This window comes from Thamnophis sirtalis, unplaced genomic scaffold, assembly GCF_051295495.1.
Source record: "Thamnophis sirtalis isolate CommonGarterSnake01/CBP01778 unplaced genomic scaffold, rThaSir2_p1.2 scaffold_9, whole genome shotgun sequence".
NCBI lineage: Eukaryota > Metazoa > Chordata > Lepidosauria > Squamata > Natricidae > Thamnophis > Thamnophis sirtalis.
The window spans coordinates 2,357,167-2,372,236 of record NW_028261389.1 but is presented as its reverse complement, the minus strand read 5'-3'; the positions used below and the strand labels follow the sequence as shown (position 1 = coordinate 2,372,236).

Here is a 15,070-nt window from a genome sequence, read left to right as displayed (position 1 = left end):
TCTATCTATCTGTCTGTCTGTCTATCTATCTATCCCATATCTCTATCTTCCATCCATCCATCCCTCCCATATCTATACCTTCCTTCCATCCATCCATCCATCCATCCCATATCTCTATCATCCATCCATCCATCCCATATCTATACCTTCTATCTATCATCTATCTATCTATCTATCTATCTATCTATCTATCTATCTATCTATCTATCTATCTATCTACCTACCTACCTACCTACCTACCCCATATCTGTATCTTCCATCTATCTATCTATCTATCTATCTATCTATCTATCTATCTATCTATCTATCTATCTATCTATCTATCTATCTATCTATCTATCTATCTATCTACCTACCTACCTACCTACCTACCTACCTACCTATCATCCATCTATCTATCTATCTATCTATCTATCTATCTATCTATCTATCTATCTATCTATCTATCTATCTTTTTCTCTCTATCTCCATATATCCATATGTATATATCTATATATTATGTAGTATTTGCTTCCTCCCATACTTGGGGCATACCAGGGGTTGTGACTTTAAATATATATCTATATATTATATATCTATATCTACATATTCCAATAATAGTCTCCCTCACACCAATCTTCAGCCAGGCAGAGGTGAAAAAAGATGGAACCCCTGAATTTTTGCCCGAAGGGTCTCTTCCACAAGGCAAATAAAATTCAAAATAAACGCCTTTTCCAAGGGATTTAACCTTTTTTCCCCATCGAGAAAGTGGGGTCAAAGACACCCCAAATCCTACTTAGATTCCTTTGGTCTTTTCTGCATCACAGGCCTCCCAGAACGACCAAAATAAATACAGATCCACCCTTGGGTGGGATTTAACTTCCTCCCCACCACCACCACTCAGGAAGTGGGTTCCCCCCCCCAAAGATCCATCCATATCTTCGTTCAAGAGATTCCAGAGATCGATTTGAGAAACCGATTCCAGTAGCTCCTTTTCCCATTCCACACCTTGTACAGGTAACGCTCCACTTCTAACCATCTGTTTAGCGACGAGTTACAACCGCCCTGAGGAAAAGTGCCTTATGACCGTTTTTCCACACTTACGACTACAGCCATGGACATGGCCACGCGATTTACATTTAGAGCTCGGAAGCGGATCCATATTTATGATCATGTGGGGGTCACATGATCCCCTTTTGCAACTTTCTGACAAGCAAAGTCAATGGGGAAGCTGGACCAAATGGGTTACTGGTTTGTCCGTGGCGGTGAGTCGCTTAATAAGTGTGGCTAGGAAGGTCGTAAAATGGGGCAAAAACTCACTTAACGGCTGTCTGGCTTATCAAGGGGAATTTGGGGCTCAACTGTGATGTCAGTCAAGGCTTAGCTGTCCTGAAAGGCGTAAAAAAAGCTTTTGTGGGCTATAATAGAAAATAAAAAAAATAGAATAAAGAATAGAAAAGAGAATATTTGAACAGAATAAAGAATAAAAATTTAAAAATAGAGTAAAGAATAGAAGAGAGTACATTAGAAGAGAATATTAGAATAAAGGATGGAAAATAAAAAGAATAAAGTATAGAAAAAATGGAATAACATAGAAATTAAGAACAGAACCAACAATCAGGAGAGAATATTAGAATAGAATGAATAAAGAACAGAAAATAAAAAATAGAACAAAATAGAATGGGTTATTAGAAAAGAAAATTAGGATAGAATAAAGGATAGAAAATAAAAAGAATAAAGGATAGAAAAAATAGAATAACATAGAAATTAAGAATAGAACAAATAATCAGGAGAGAATATTAGAATAGAATGAATAAAGAACAGAAAATAAAAAATAGAACAAAATAGAATGGATTATTAGAAAAGAATATTAGACTAGAATAAAGGATAGAAAATAAAAAGAATAAAGTATAGAAAAAATAGAATAACATAGAAATTAAGAACAGAACAAATAATCAGAATATTAGAATAGAATGAATAAAGAATAAAAAATAGAACAAAATAGAATTAATGGATTATTAGAAAAGAATATTAGAATAAAGGATAGAAAATAAAAAGAATAAAGTATAGGAAAAAAAACAATAAAATAGAATTAGGAATAGAACAGAATATTAGAGTAGAATTAAGGAAAAAAAATTAGAAGAGAACAGAAGTCGGAAGGGGACCTTGGAGGTCTTCTAGTCCAACCCCCTGCTCAAGCAGGAAACCCATAGGGCCTAGACCATTCCAGGTTGTGGCTCTCTTGAACAGACCAGCAGAAAACCAGGAAACGGGGTGGGCGCCCGGGAACCCCCTTTTCTGAAACCCACAATTCCCATTGAAAAGCATCCAATGTGGCTCAAGGCAGCTGAAGGGCCCCAGTGCAAATCCCCTCCAACGGCGCCAGCTTTCGGCAGTCAGAGCTCTCCTGGTCAGAGGAAGCCTCCCACCACCACCACTTCCAGGCATAGGACGAGGAGACCTGTGGCTCCCGGAAGCCGGCGCCATTGGGGGGAAATGGGGGGGGGGGCAAAAAGGCATTATTATTATTATTTTGGCAAGTCATGTGGGGGGCAGCGGACGGAAACAAAACGAGGCTTTCCGGGCGTCTCCCGGCGCGGGTAACTCGGGCCAGGCTCCCCCGCGCCTAGACCGGGCCGCGGGCCTCGGATGATGGGCGATGGAGTGCGGGCCTGAGGCCTAGCGCGGCCTGGCCTGGCGGGCGAGGCGGGAGGGCGGGGTGGGGGGTGGTGTGGGGGGGGTTGCGCGCGCGGCGGGCGAGGCGGGCGGGGGCGGGCGGGCGAGGCGGCGCGGGGGCCCCCGCCTTGCTGCGGCTGCGCCGGGTCTGGCGCGCGGCGAGTGAGGAGCTGCTGGGAGATTGCGCGGTAGGACACTCACCTCAGAGCGGCTGCGCTGCAGCGGGCCTGCGCCGTGGAGCCGCCGCCGCCGACAGCCCAGCCGGCCAGGCAGGAAGACGAGGCAGCGGGGGCGGAGGAGGAAGACGGGCGGGAGGGAGGCGGCGGCGGCGGCGACGAGGATGACGGCCGCGAAGGAGTGAGCGGGCGGCACGGCGGGCGGGCGGGCGGGAGGAGGAGGAGGAGGAGGCAGCGCGGGCGCGCGCCCGCTGGCCGGCTAGCTCGAGACTGAGTGTCGGCCGCGCGCGCGAGCCAGCGAGGCCCGGCCTGCCTGGTTGCGTCCTCTGAGGAGAAAAATCACACAGACAGACGCGCGCACATAAAACACCACAGCGCTACTCGAGGCCAGGCTCGGGCCTAACCGCGGGCGGGAAAGGGAGTCCTGCGGTGGCGGGAGCGGCAGCAGGCCGGAGGGGAGGGGGGAGGGGGAGCGGAGGAGGAGGGGGGGAGGACGCAGGACGTGAGCGGAGGGCCCGCGCCGCCATGATGGGAAGGTCATGAAGGGAAGGGAATAAGGGAGGGGGAGGGAAGGCGCCGCGCTCCATCGGTCGGGGCCCGGTGAGGGAGGCGGAGGCGGCCGCGAGGTTGTTGAGGGAGGGGAAGCGGAGGAGGGTTTGTTTTTATGCGGGAGGGTAGCGACCCGTGGAGCGGCCTCGTAAGGCGAGGGGTGGTGGGCAGCCATCTTGAGGAGGTGGGAGGCGGGCTTCCTGTGTTGGCGGACATCTTGGGGAGGTCCACTGCCGGAAGCATCGCCATGTTGGGGAGGTCTTGGGCGGAAAAGCGCCGTTCCTTCCTGTGCGGGAGGTCCGCTTCGGCCTTGACGTTGGGAGGGAATGGGGGGCGGGGAAAAGTTTCCCCCCCAGGCGCCTAGGATCACAAGACCTATCATTCTGAGCCACCCTGGAACCGCAACTCTATTGGTTCCTAGGGAAGGTTTAGTGCTGACCCCTGCAGACCCAGACAAAAGTCTTCCACAATATAGCTAGTCCTCGACTTACAACCGTTTAGTGACCAAAGTTACAACGGTGCTGGGAAAAAACAGACTCGTGACCATTTTTCATACTTACGACTGTTGCAGCAGGTCCCGTAATTTATATTTGGATGCTTGACGACTGACTCACATTTATGACGGTCGCAGTAGTATCCCAGTGTCGTCTTTTACGACATTCCGACAAGCAATGTCAATGGGGAAACCAGATTCACTTAACAACGGGCTGATTAGCAGCTGGAGTGATTCAGTCAAGAAATGTGGGCAAGACCCACTTGACAGATTCCTCGCTTAGCAACATGCATTCTGGGCCCAATTGTGGTTGTAAGTAGAGGACTGCCTCTAGGCGAAAGCTGCTGGGTTCACACAAGGTGCCAATCCACCAGGTTGGCATGGTGTGAATGCAGCAGTGCCCAACCCACCTGGAGTTGAGTCAGTACCCCAGAATCAGCCAATGCAGGAGTCCAACGCTGCCTCAGTGACTGGGTCTTTGTAGAGGACCATTTGATGTATTAATAAATACCTGTTGATGCATTTATTCTCATTGTGTTCCTTTGTCAGTGTTTATTATTCTTATTATTTTACTTCTCTTTACGTGTTTCTTCATCTTTCTTCATTTCTGGTATGGTAAGCTGTTGCAATATACGTGCAGGTATGCATCTGCCATACTGTAACACGTATAGAACAGAAGCAATAATTAACCATATGATTAAATCAGTAAACTAAAAGCAATAATTGGCCTTATGATTAGATCAGTAAGACAAACTGTCCGACTCCAAGCGTTGATTAAATCAGTACCCTTAACACTAAGCAGATCAGCAACCACAGACGTGTAACTAAGCGTTGATTAAATCAGGGGTTACAACTATTTAACTCTCAAACATTAATTAAGCATTGGATGTTTGCATGATGATAAAAGGTTTATTGACTATGAGTGTTCTTCGAGTCTACATGAGAGTAAATGAGTTACCATATACTGTAAACTTGCACAATCATGATTGGTCCGCATTGGCTATGTGAATCCACCCCTCCCTTGTGTATGCTCAATAAAAAAGAAGCCCCCAGACTTCGTTCTGGGTCGGTTTCGTCCCGAAGGAAATTCGTGTCCGAGTCTTCTTTCCTCATTGGCTTCATGAACGACCCGCGGAGAAATCGCATCAAGCCACCTAGAGTTAACCCCACAGTGAGGTAGGCAGCAAATATATTTAATAAACACAATAATAAGTAAATAAGCTTACCAAAAGCTCTCGTGACTTCCTCTTTAGACTCTCAAAACGTTTTAATGGTCTTTGCAGTTACCTGGTTTGAGTCATCAGATGCTTTTTATTTTTTCCATTGCGGCTTTTCAGCTCAGTTTCGGGCTAAACATTTCAGTAAATCTGACCGAGTATTTTCACCCTGTCAAATGATCTTCCTGGAATGGCTGCTCTCTGTAAGGCTGCCGTCCCGTCCCCCCCCCCCCCCCAGGCAAAATCCGTTGGAATTTGGGAAAACGGAACTTGGGAGGCTGTGGGAATCACTTATGCACCTCACAGCTTGCTTTGCGGAAATGTTGAGGCAGGCATTACGGCCAGCAAGCCTCAGCAAGCCTCATTTCCAGAGATGCCTGTACAGCAGATTAAGCAGCCCAACCAAAATGCCTGTCTGCCTATTGGCGGTAGCCCAGTCAAGGTAATAATTGGGACTTGGGGGACCATTATTAGTGGCTTCCTTAAAACAGTGGTTCCCAAACTTGGCAACTTTTAAGACTTGTGGACTTCAACTCCCAGAATTCTCCAGCTGGCTTACAACAGTTCATTTAGCAGACAAAGTCACAATAACACTAAAAAAAATTACTTACTGTATGACCGTTTTTTCACACTTAATGACCACTGTAGCATCCCCTTGGTTGTGTGATCAAAATTCAGACGCTTGGCAACGGAGTCATATTTATGACAGTCACACTGTCCCAGGGTTGTGTGTGTGTGTCACATGATGCCCTTTTGCGACCTGACGAGCAAAGTCGATGGGGAAGCCGGATTCACTTAACAACCGTGTTACTAATTTAACGAGTGCAGTGATTCGCTCAACAATTGTGGCAAGAAAGGTCGTAAAAAGGGGCAAAACTCATTTCACTGTCTCGCTTAGCAACAAAACGTTTGGGCTCAATTGCGGTTATAAGGTGAGGACTGCCTATATGCGTGTGTGTGTGCATGCGTGCAATTTTTTCTTGTTTACTGAAATGTCCATATTTTTATATACACTTTCGAATAGGTCTTGGCAGAGACAATCCCTTTAAAAAAAAAAAATAATGCCAATCAGGTTGTCAGAAATACAGCTGCTAATTGTTGGCTTTCTATCTTGAAGCATCAAACGCTCTAATAAAACGTTATACTTGCACTTCAACTGTGGGTTATGTATGCTTCTCTGGTGTATTAATCAGTGCCCAGCTTTACGGTTACTAGGATATGCTAGTAGTGCCAGGGGGCAGACCTTGGCCTGAAAGGACTTCTAGTGCCAATCCACCCCTGCCCTCTATTAGCTGGACACACCAGAGGCTGCAATGGACTGCCCCAAAAAGCCTTGAAAAGCATTCAAACTCCTGTATTCAAGAATCAACAGTGGCTGAAGTTTTATTACCTCCAAACACTTTTTACATGTAAAAATAATAATAATAATAATACAGATAGGAAATTAAGTTAACAATGAATAATACCTTAAATATTTTGCTTCTCAGCTTTTGCATTTTCTATATTTCCTAGAAGTTGGCCTGTTCCCAGTTTGTGGAATAGCACCGCACCCTTATAGGAGAAATCCCAAAAGCAAAAACACTCTTTGCATTGGGGCAGAGTAAACAGCCTGCAACTTGCGGCCTTTAACAATAAAAACCCAACTTTTTTTTTTTGTCTACTTAAAAGAGAAACCCCAGAAGTTTGGTCCTGGGGTTCAGAGCAGGCAGGGAACACCCAAAAACAGCAAAAACACGCCAGCACCGGAAGCCTCGTGTATCTCTTAATCCAAAATAGCGAATGTGGGGAGGGGGTTCTGTGTTACTTGTGCCTACCCTGATAACCCCTGCAAAGGCAGTTTCTTCAGAGCGTGGGGAAGCTTGTCTGTTTTCCATTTTACCTGCTGGCCTTGCAGTAAAAGAAGAGACGGCTAGAGGATCCAGGGTGCTTGTAATGAAGTCGCTCGGCTCTTAAGTTCAGTCTCCCTGGGGAGGTTTGTCGATACCCAACACTTTTAAGACGGGAGTAATCATGGCAACTTTTTAAGACTTGTGGACTTCAACTCCCAGAATTCCTCAGCCAGCAAAGCTGGCTGAGGAATTCTGGGAGTTGAAGTCCACAAGTCTTAAAAGCTGCCACGGTTGGAGACCCCTGCTTTAAGGATATTGCAAGTTAGGTACCTAACTGGCCATTAAAAGCCACCTGTTTCTTCACCTTGTTAGACCACTGGACCACTATCCATCTCCAAGCCATCTTTCTTTTTGTCCCAATCTGCTAGCTTCCACTTCCTTCTCCAGGGTCACCTTTTGTGGGGCAACTTCTTAAAACTTCTCCCCCCCCCCCCACTTCCAGCCTCACTTGCTTCCAAAACGCTAGCAAAAAAATGGCACCAATCAAACAGACAAGAAATGTCTTAACAGCTTTTCAATATTCACGTTTGGGGATTCTGTACAAGAGATACTTAAAACCTTTTTTTTTGCCCGGAAGCTGTTAGGATACAGAATCCCCGAACATTTAATACGAAAATTCAAAAAACCTTTTTTTAAAATAAACCCTGTGAATAACCTACAACATAACAAAACAGCCTGTTTGGATGAAGACCAGAAGAAAAAGACCAGAAATAAACAGGGAAGGGGTTGCAATAGTGATGAGCCAGACACAAATCAGCAACCTGGCCTGCGTTGTGCGCAGAAGGAATGCTGTGCAGGCGATACGACACGGCTCAAAAGCCGATACAGGGAAGGATGCCGCATTTTTCCCACCAGGAAAGTGCAAATCGAACGACCCAAGTAGCAGGCGATGTACCATGCCAAAAACGGAGGAGTGCGAGCAAGGCAGGGGCCTTAAAAGTGTTAAGTTGGGCCGCCGCAACCATCCCCCTTGGGTGTCTCGGAAGTTGCGCTGATATTGTGACACCCTACAACCTGTGTGGTTCCCCGGGGGCCTGTCTCTGAATCGGCTAAGGCCCTGGAGCCTTATCGCCAATCGATACGGAGGATGACGCTTGACGCGTCAACTGGACTTTGCAAGAACAGTGAGGGCCCACTTTGGCAAGCTTTGAGGCAGCTTTACGAGGCCTAAGAAGGATCTTCTGGACTGGACAATTCACCACATTACGGCCCTGAAGTGCATGAAATGCCTAGCTATGCTCTGCCCGAGATCAGTTCTCCACGGTTGATGAGAGAGTTTCTGATTTGACATTTTAGGCCCCCAACTGACAAGAAGGCAGTGATCCAAGTGGCATCCTGAACCGACCAACCTTCCCATCCGGGAGAAAGTTTTGCAGGGCAAAATGAAGTCCCCCACCTACACCGTGTATGGGAGCCATCTTTAAAACCTCATCTTTGGGCAAGGAGGACCCTATTTAGAGCTGGACGGGTGTGTGTGTGTGGGTGCAGTGAGTACTTCTGCTGATGCGAGTTGCACACACAACCTCATTTCTTTACGCTGTCACAGTCATAAATGAAGGCCAGACCTCTAGCGTGGCCCGCGAGCCACAGCCTAGCAGGGGGGAAACGTGGCTTCCGCTCAAACCAAGATCTGGCCAGGACCCGTGCCGAAAGGACAGAGGTCCCTACTGCAGAATCCTCTTTGACAATTCCGCGGAGGGTTCAGGATCGCTGTCGGGAAGTTTGGCCAGGGACTCCTCGGCAGCTAGGGTGCTCAAGGAAAACTTGCCGACAAGCTTCCACACGTCATCCTGGCTTCCTGGGAAACCACGGTTGAAAGAACTGGCGTCCCATCAGCCCTGCGACTCCCACCCGGGCAGTCCCTGAAGCCGGCCCATGGTGCGTGCACCGAGCCACAACTCCCAAGTTATGACAAGGTGCAGGCAAGACGTCTCCGGCGCTCGAGGCCGCCTGAGGTGCAGAACGTCGCCTGCAGGAGGGTGCCGCGGGACATCTTGGGCGCTCGGCGCGGAGGCTGCTGCTCGCACACGGGATCCAGAGCCGGTAGCAGCGGGGGTTTCCCGCGGTAAACACCACGCCGGTAGCTCAATGCAAGGTTTACTTGGTCAGGAGAGCAAGTGCCACGGCAAACCCGAGACGATTCGCCACAGGTCCTCCTGCCCCTGACGGGACCTCCGTCCAGCGGCCCCTGGTGGGGGTCCTCCATCTCGCCCCGCAGCCCGCCTACTTCTTCTTCTTGCCTTTCTTCTTCGGAGAGCCCGGCCACGTGAAGCCGCGGAACTCCAGGCAGGCGGCGGCATTGTGGGCGATGTAGTAGAGGTTGAGCATGGCGGCTGGGCTCAGAATATCCACCTCCACGGCGGCCTTCTTGGATTTCTTCCCGCCCTTGGCTTTGCCTTTCCCTGAGCCCTTCCCTTTGCTCTTGCCTCCCTGTGGGGGGGAGGGGGGGAGGGACACAGAAAAAGCACACACAAAACCCACCATTATGGGGGTGCATTTCCCCAGGGGCCTGATAATGGAGAGCCACTTTGCTGCAGTGGTCAAGGAGTTGGCTTAGAAACCAGGAGACGGGGAGTTCTAGACCTGCCTTATCCATGAAAGCCGGCTAGGTGACTTTGGGCCAATCACTAGGAGACAAGGAGTTCTAGTCCCATTTTAAGCTTGAAAGACAGCTGGGCGACTTTGAGCCAATCACTAGGAGACAAGGAGTTCTAGTCCCATTTTAAGCTTGAAAGACAGCTGGGTGACTTTGGGCCAATCACTAGGAGACAAGGAGTTCTAGTCCCATTTTAAGCTTGAAAGACAGCTGGGTGACTTTGGGCCAATCACTAGGAGACAAGGAGTTCTAGTCCCATTTTAAGCTTGAAAGACAGCTGGGTGACTTTGGGCCAATCACTAGGAGACAAGGAGTTCTAGTCCCATTTTAAGCTTGAAAGACAGCTGGGTGACTTTGGGCCAATCACTAGGAGACAAGGAGTTCTAGTCCCATTTTAAGCTTGAAAGACAGCTGGGTGACTTTGGGCCAATCACTAGGAGACAAGGAGTTCTAGTCCCATTTTAAGCTTGAAAGACAGCTGGGTGACTTTGGGCCAATCACTAGGAGACAAGGAGTTCTAGTCCCATTTTAAGCTTGAAAGACAGCTGGGTGACTTTGAGCCAATCACCAGGAGACGGGGAGTTCTAGACCTGCCTTAGTCATGAAAGCTGGCTAGGTGACTTTGGGCCAATCACCAGGAGACAAGGAGTTCTAGTCCCACTTTAAGCTTGAAAGACAGCTGGGCGACTTTGAGCCAATCACCAGGAGACGGGGAGTTCTAGTCCCGCCTTAGGCAAGAAAGCCAATGGTGGGGGGGGGGGACTTTGGGCCAATCACACATGGTGGTGAATTCTAGCCCCGCCCTTCTGTACACATTGAAGACAACTGAGTGACTTTGGGCCAATCACCAGGAGACGGTGAGTTCTAATCCTGCCTTACACCTGAAATCTGGTTGGTTGACTTTGGTTCAATCAGCACACGATGGTGAGTTGTAGTTCTACCTTAGGCTGGGTGACTTTGGGCCAACCACACATGGTGGGGAATTCTAGTCCCACCCTACTGCAGGCATCAAACACAGCTGAGTGGCTTTGGGCCAATCGCCAGGCGACGGCGAGTTCTAGTCCCACCTTAGGCATGAAAGCCGGCTGGGTGACTTTGGGCCAGTCCCTCTCAACCCAGCCCACCTCACAGGGCTGTTTTGGGTTAAACAGGAAGGAGTATCCTCAAGTTGCTTCTAAAGTAATAAAGGCCAGATCACAATGAAAATAAATCAAAATGCATAAATGCCACTTGTGCATCTGCAGATTATTTCATGGCCTGAGATGGCATCTCTCCCATCCTCCCGTCCAGAAATCAGGCTAGCTACGTCGCGCAGCATCCACGCGAGGGGGATTCACTTAACAACCGTGGCAGGAAAGGTCACAAGATGGGGCAAAACCCACTTAACAACCATCTCGCTTAGGAAATTTTGGGGCTCAAAAATAAGCCGAGGATTCCCTGCATGCTTGGGCTCCATCCCTCCCTCCCTCTGCAGCCAGAAAGGGCAAAATGTAATCTACCTGTTCCACAGGTGAGGCAAGGGGAAGCTATACATTACCATCGTAGCATCCTTTTATGCAGGTGAGCTGATGAGCATCGTGTCCCCCTTTCAAAACCAGATCCCTGGATCGGATTCCAAACTCAGTTGATCTGCGGCGTTAAGGGAAAACAAACCAGCAAAATATATATATATATATAACTCAGGTTAAACCTTTTACATTGGTCAAAAATAACAGTATAAAAACTCTCTGCGATGTATTTATGCACCCAGCACAAAAATCAGTTCCTTTCCCCATAATGACAGGCAGTTAATCAAATCTTGATTGTGCTCAAGGAAGCACAATTATTGTGTCACATCATCAACCCTTGTGGTCTTCGTTGCGGGCTTCCCATACGTCAATGAGGACACCAGCCACCACTTGATGTTGTGCTTAATGACGGCACAGGATTCCTTAACAACCACAACCTGAACTGTCCTTGTACACCGAAGATTGCATTTAATTTCGTTGTACAAGTTGCAATGACAATAAAGCTAAACCAAATTAAAAAGCCAGCACGAAAAGGGACACACAAACAATCATTTCTAAAGCGAAATAATATACACAAAAGTTTTTTAAAAACCCCAGAGCATTTGAAAAGCCTAAATAGGGGTAATCCTCAAGTTATGACCCACAAGTGAGCCTACAACATTTCCATTGCTAAGTGAAACAGTTGTGAGTTTTGTCCCATTTTATTATCAGGCTGGCACCACCATTGTTAAGCAGAGCCCTGCGCTTATTAAGTTAGCAACACGGCGGTGAAGTGAATCTGACTTCCCCACTTTGTCGGACGGTCGCAAAAGGAGATCACCACAACGGCCGTTAAGTGTGAGAAACGGCCGTTAAATCCTTCCCCCCCCCCCAGTGCCATTGTAACTTTGAACGGTCGCTAAATGAACTTGTAAGCTGAGGACCACCTGAATGCAAATGGACACTCTCAACCACTTGGAGAGCGCTGTAGAGAAAAATAAAGCAGCATATAAATCTAAAAATCCTATTGCTAGTAATCCAAAAAGGTCCCGGAAGTGGTGAGATTTCTGCTGCAGGGCAGTTTATAAATCCCGTAATTATTGTTAAATTGGAGCAGGAATTTTGTCCCTCGGTCGCATTTTTTATTGTCTTGTTCCTGCTTTATTTTTTTCCCTCCTAAACGTTTCAAGAGGAGACCCGGTTTGACTCCCTGCTTAAGCCGGAAACTGGGAGAGGTGAGTTCGAGTCCTACCTTAGGCCTGAAAGTCAAATCTCTCAGCCAAACCTACTTCAAAGGGTTGTTGTGGTGGGGAAAATAGGAAGAACAGAGCATTAAAGGCAGAGGAAGCGGAGGGAGGGAGGGAAGGAAGGGGGAAAAAGGGAAGGAGGGAAGGAAAAATTGGGGAGGAGGGAAGGAAAAAACAAAGGAAATGAGTGAAGGATGGAAACAAGAGGAAAGGAAGGAAGGAAGGAAAATTGGAAAGGAGGGAAGGAAAAGACGAAAGGAAGGAAATAGGGAGTGAAGGAGAGAAATGAAAGGAAGGAAGGAAGGGAAAGAGGGAGGGAAAGAAGGAAAAATTGGAAAGGAGGGAAGGAAAAGGCGAAGGAAATGAGTGAAGGAAGGGAGCAAGAGGAAAATAAGGAAAAGAGGGAGAGAAGAAAGGAAAATTGGAAAGGAGGGAAGGAAAAGACGAAAGGAAGAAAATAGGGAGTGAAGGAGAGAAATGAAAGGAAGGGAAAGAGGGAGGGAAAGAAGGAAAAAATGGAAAGGAGGGAAGGAAAAGGCGAAGGAAATGAGTGAAGGAAGGGAGCAAGAGGAAAGGAAGGAAAAGGGAGAGAAGGAAGGAAAATTGGAAAGGAGGGAAGGAAAAGACGAAAGGGAATAGGGAGTGAAGGAGAGAAATGAAAGGAAGGAAGGGAAAGAAGGAGGGAAAGAAGGAAAAATTGGAGAGGAGGGAAGGAAAAGGCGAAGGAAATGAGTGAAGGAAGGGAGCAAGAGGAAAGGAAGGAAAAGAGGGAGAGAAGGAAGGAAAATTGGAAAGGAGGGAAGGAAAAGACGAAAGGAAGGGAATAGGGAGTGAAGGAGAGAAATGAAAGGAAGGAAGGGAAAGAAGGAGGGAAAGAAGGAAAAATTGGAGAGGAGGGAAGGAAAAGACAAAGGAAATGAGTGAAGGAAGGGAGCAAGAGGAAAGGAAAGAAAGGGAGAGAAGGAAGGGAAATTGGAAAGGAGGAAAAGACAAAAGGAAGGAAATAAGTGAAGGAAGGGGGAACAAGAGGGAAGGAAGGAAGGAAGGAAAAATTGGAAAGGAGGGAAGGAACAGGAAAGGCAGGAAATAGGGAATGAAGAAAAGAAATGGAGGGAAGGAAAAGAGGGAAAGAAGGAAAAATTGGAAAGGAGGGAAGGAAAAAAGAAAAGGAAGGAAATAGAGAGTGAAGGAAGAAAACAAGAGGAAAGAAAGGAGGGAAGGAAACAAGGGAGGAAAAGAGGGAGGGAAGGAAAGAAGCATCCATGGAAATCCAGCTTCCTGCATTCAGACGAGGGGCTTCCCCGGAGGACCCACCGCCGCCCGCCTGAGCCTCTTCGGGGAAAGCGGCTGCGGAAGAAGAGCCCGGCCGACCGGCCTCCCCACTTGCCCGCTCCCGCTTCGCCCCCAGGACCCCCTAACCTGCCGGGCGCCGCCACCAGGACCCCGCGGGGCCCGTCCCCACGTGCTGCGCGAGACACGCGTCTCCCCCCGAAGCGCCGCAACCGCCGCAACGACCGCCCTCGGTGGGCGGGGCTTCTGGCGAGGGGGCGGGCTTCGGAGGCGTCTGTTTGTCCCGCGGCCGCCCCGGTTGCCATGGGGAAGGGGGCGGGTCCGACTCTCAGTGGCTAGGCAACGAGCCGGGGGGGCGGGGGGAAAAAGGCCTGCGCCTGCGCAGTCAAAATAATTGTGTGTGATTTTTTTTAAACCAGGTGGGCCCAAGCCTGGCCAGGTGAAGATTTGTGGACTTCAACTCCCAGAATTCCCTGGCTTTCTGTTTGTATCTAAGTTTATATAAAACCACCCAGATTAACATACCTACCAACACTGACAGGGCAAGTTGTGTGTGTTGTATATGTATATCCACTCAAACACACGTATATAAACACAGCAAACCCTGCTCCCTTCTACCACTGATAACGTAACCTAATTTGGTCATGAAACGTCTGGGAAAAAACAGCCAAGCTCAGAGAGGACAACGCAGTTCAACCCTGAATGACAAACACAACTGCGACAATTGACCTCAAAATCTCTGCTGCTAAGTGAAGTGAATGGTCTACCCCATTTTATGATCTTCCTTGCCAGAGTTGTGAAGGAAATGACTGTGCAGTTGTTAAAGCAAGTTACTAAGTGAATCCGGCTTCTCCATTTGCCAGAAAATTGCAAAAAGGGGATTGTGTGGCTCAGGGACACAGCAGCAACCGTCATAAATACGAGTCAGTTGCCAAGCGGCTGAATTTCGGTCACGTGACATTAGAGACGCTGCAACGGTCATAAGTGCGAAAAACGGTCATAAGTCGCTTTCCCCAGTGATGTTGTAACTTCAAACAGTCACTAAATAAGCTGTTTTAAGTTGAGAATTACCTGTATTCTCCTTTTTATCAGTTTCCTTCCTTTCTGTGTGATATTTCAGAAGTTCATATGCTGGCTCACGATGGCGCAGTCAGAACTGGACATATCCTATGCATTAAGATGGAGGCTAAATCTTCTTAACCTTTTCTTCCAAAAAAAAAATAATAATTGCAAATCCCCCTACACTTCTCAGCAGTAATTTTTTTAAAACAAATTTTTTTAAAAAATGCCACGGAGGTGGTTTGATAAACACATAATCCTATCTCCTAAATATAGTAATTTTCCCAGAGGGTAATGGATTTTTAAAGATAAAGTTGTCCTTATTTCATTAAAAACCACATTTACAGACAGGCTGGGCAAGGAAGGAGGTTTGGCTGATCTGATAATCTGAATTTCAGTATGGTTTGGCTGC

At 47.8% G+C, this 15,070-nt stretch overlaps 2 protein-coding genes across 3 annotated transcripts in view; both read right to left on the bottom strand.

The window, feature by feature from the left end:
• The window catches only part of NRF1 (nuclear respiratory factor 1), a 55,819-nt gene extending 52,779 nt beyond the window's left edge, over window positions 1-3,040 (bottom strand). For both annotated transcript variants that reach the window (XM_087722645.1, XM_087722646.1), the window contains exon 1: window positions 2,857-3,040. The gene's annotated coding sequence lies outside the window, so the exon portion shown is untranslated. The remainder of the gene's footprint in view (window positions 1-2,856) is intronic.
• Window positions 3,041-8,708: 5,668 nt separating this feature from the next.
• Window positions 8,709-13,821, bottom strand: SMKR1 (small lysine rich protein 1). The gene is made up of 3 exons (XM_087722618.1): window positions 13,729-13,821; window positions 11,113-11,204; window positions 8,709-9,409 (listed from the first exon to the last, which is right to left on the bottom strand). Exons 2-3 carry the CDS (start codon window positions 11,113-11,115, stop codon window positions 9,203-9,205), a joined length of 210 nt encoding a protein of 69 aa, XP_087578744.1. The 5' UTR covers window positions 11,116-11,204; window positions 13,729-13,821; the 3' UTR covers window positions 8,709-9,202.
• Between the last annotated feature and the right edge of the window lie 1,249 nt (window positions 13,822-15,070).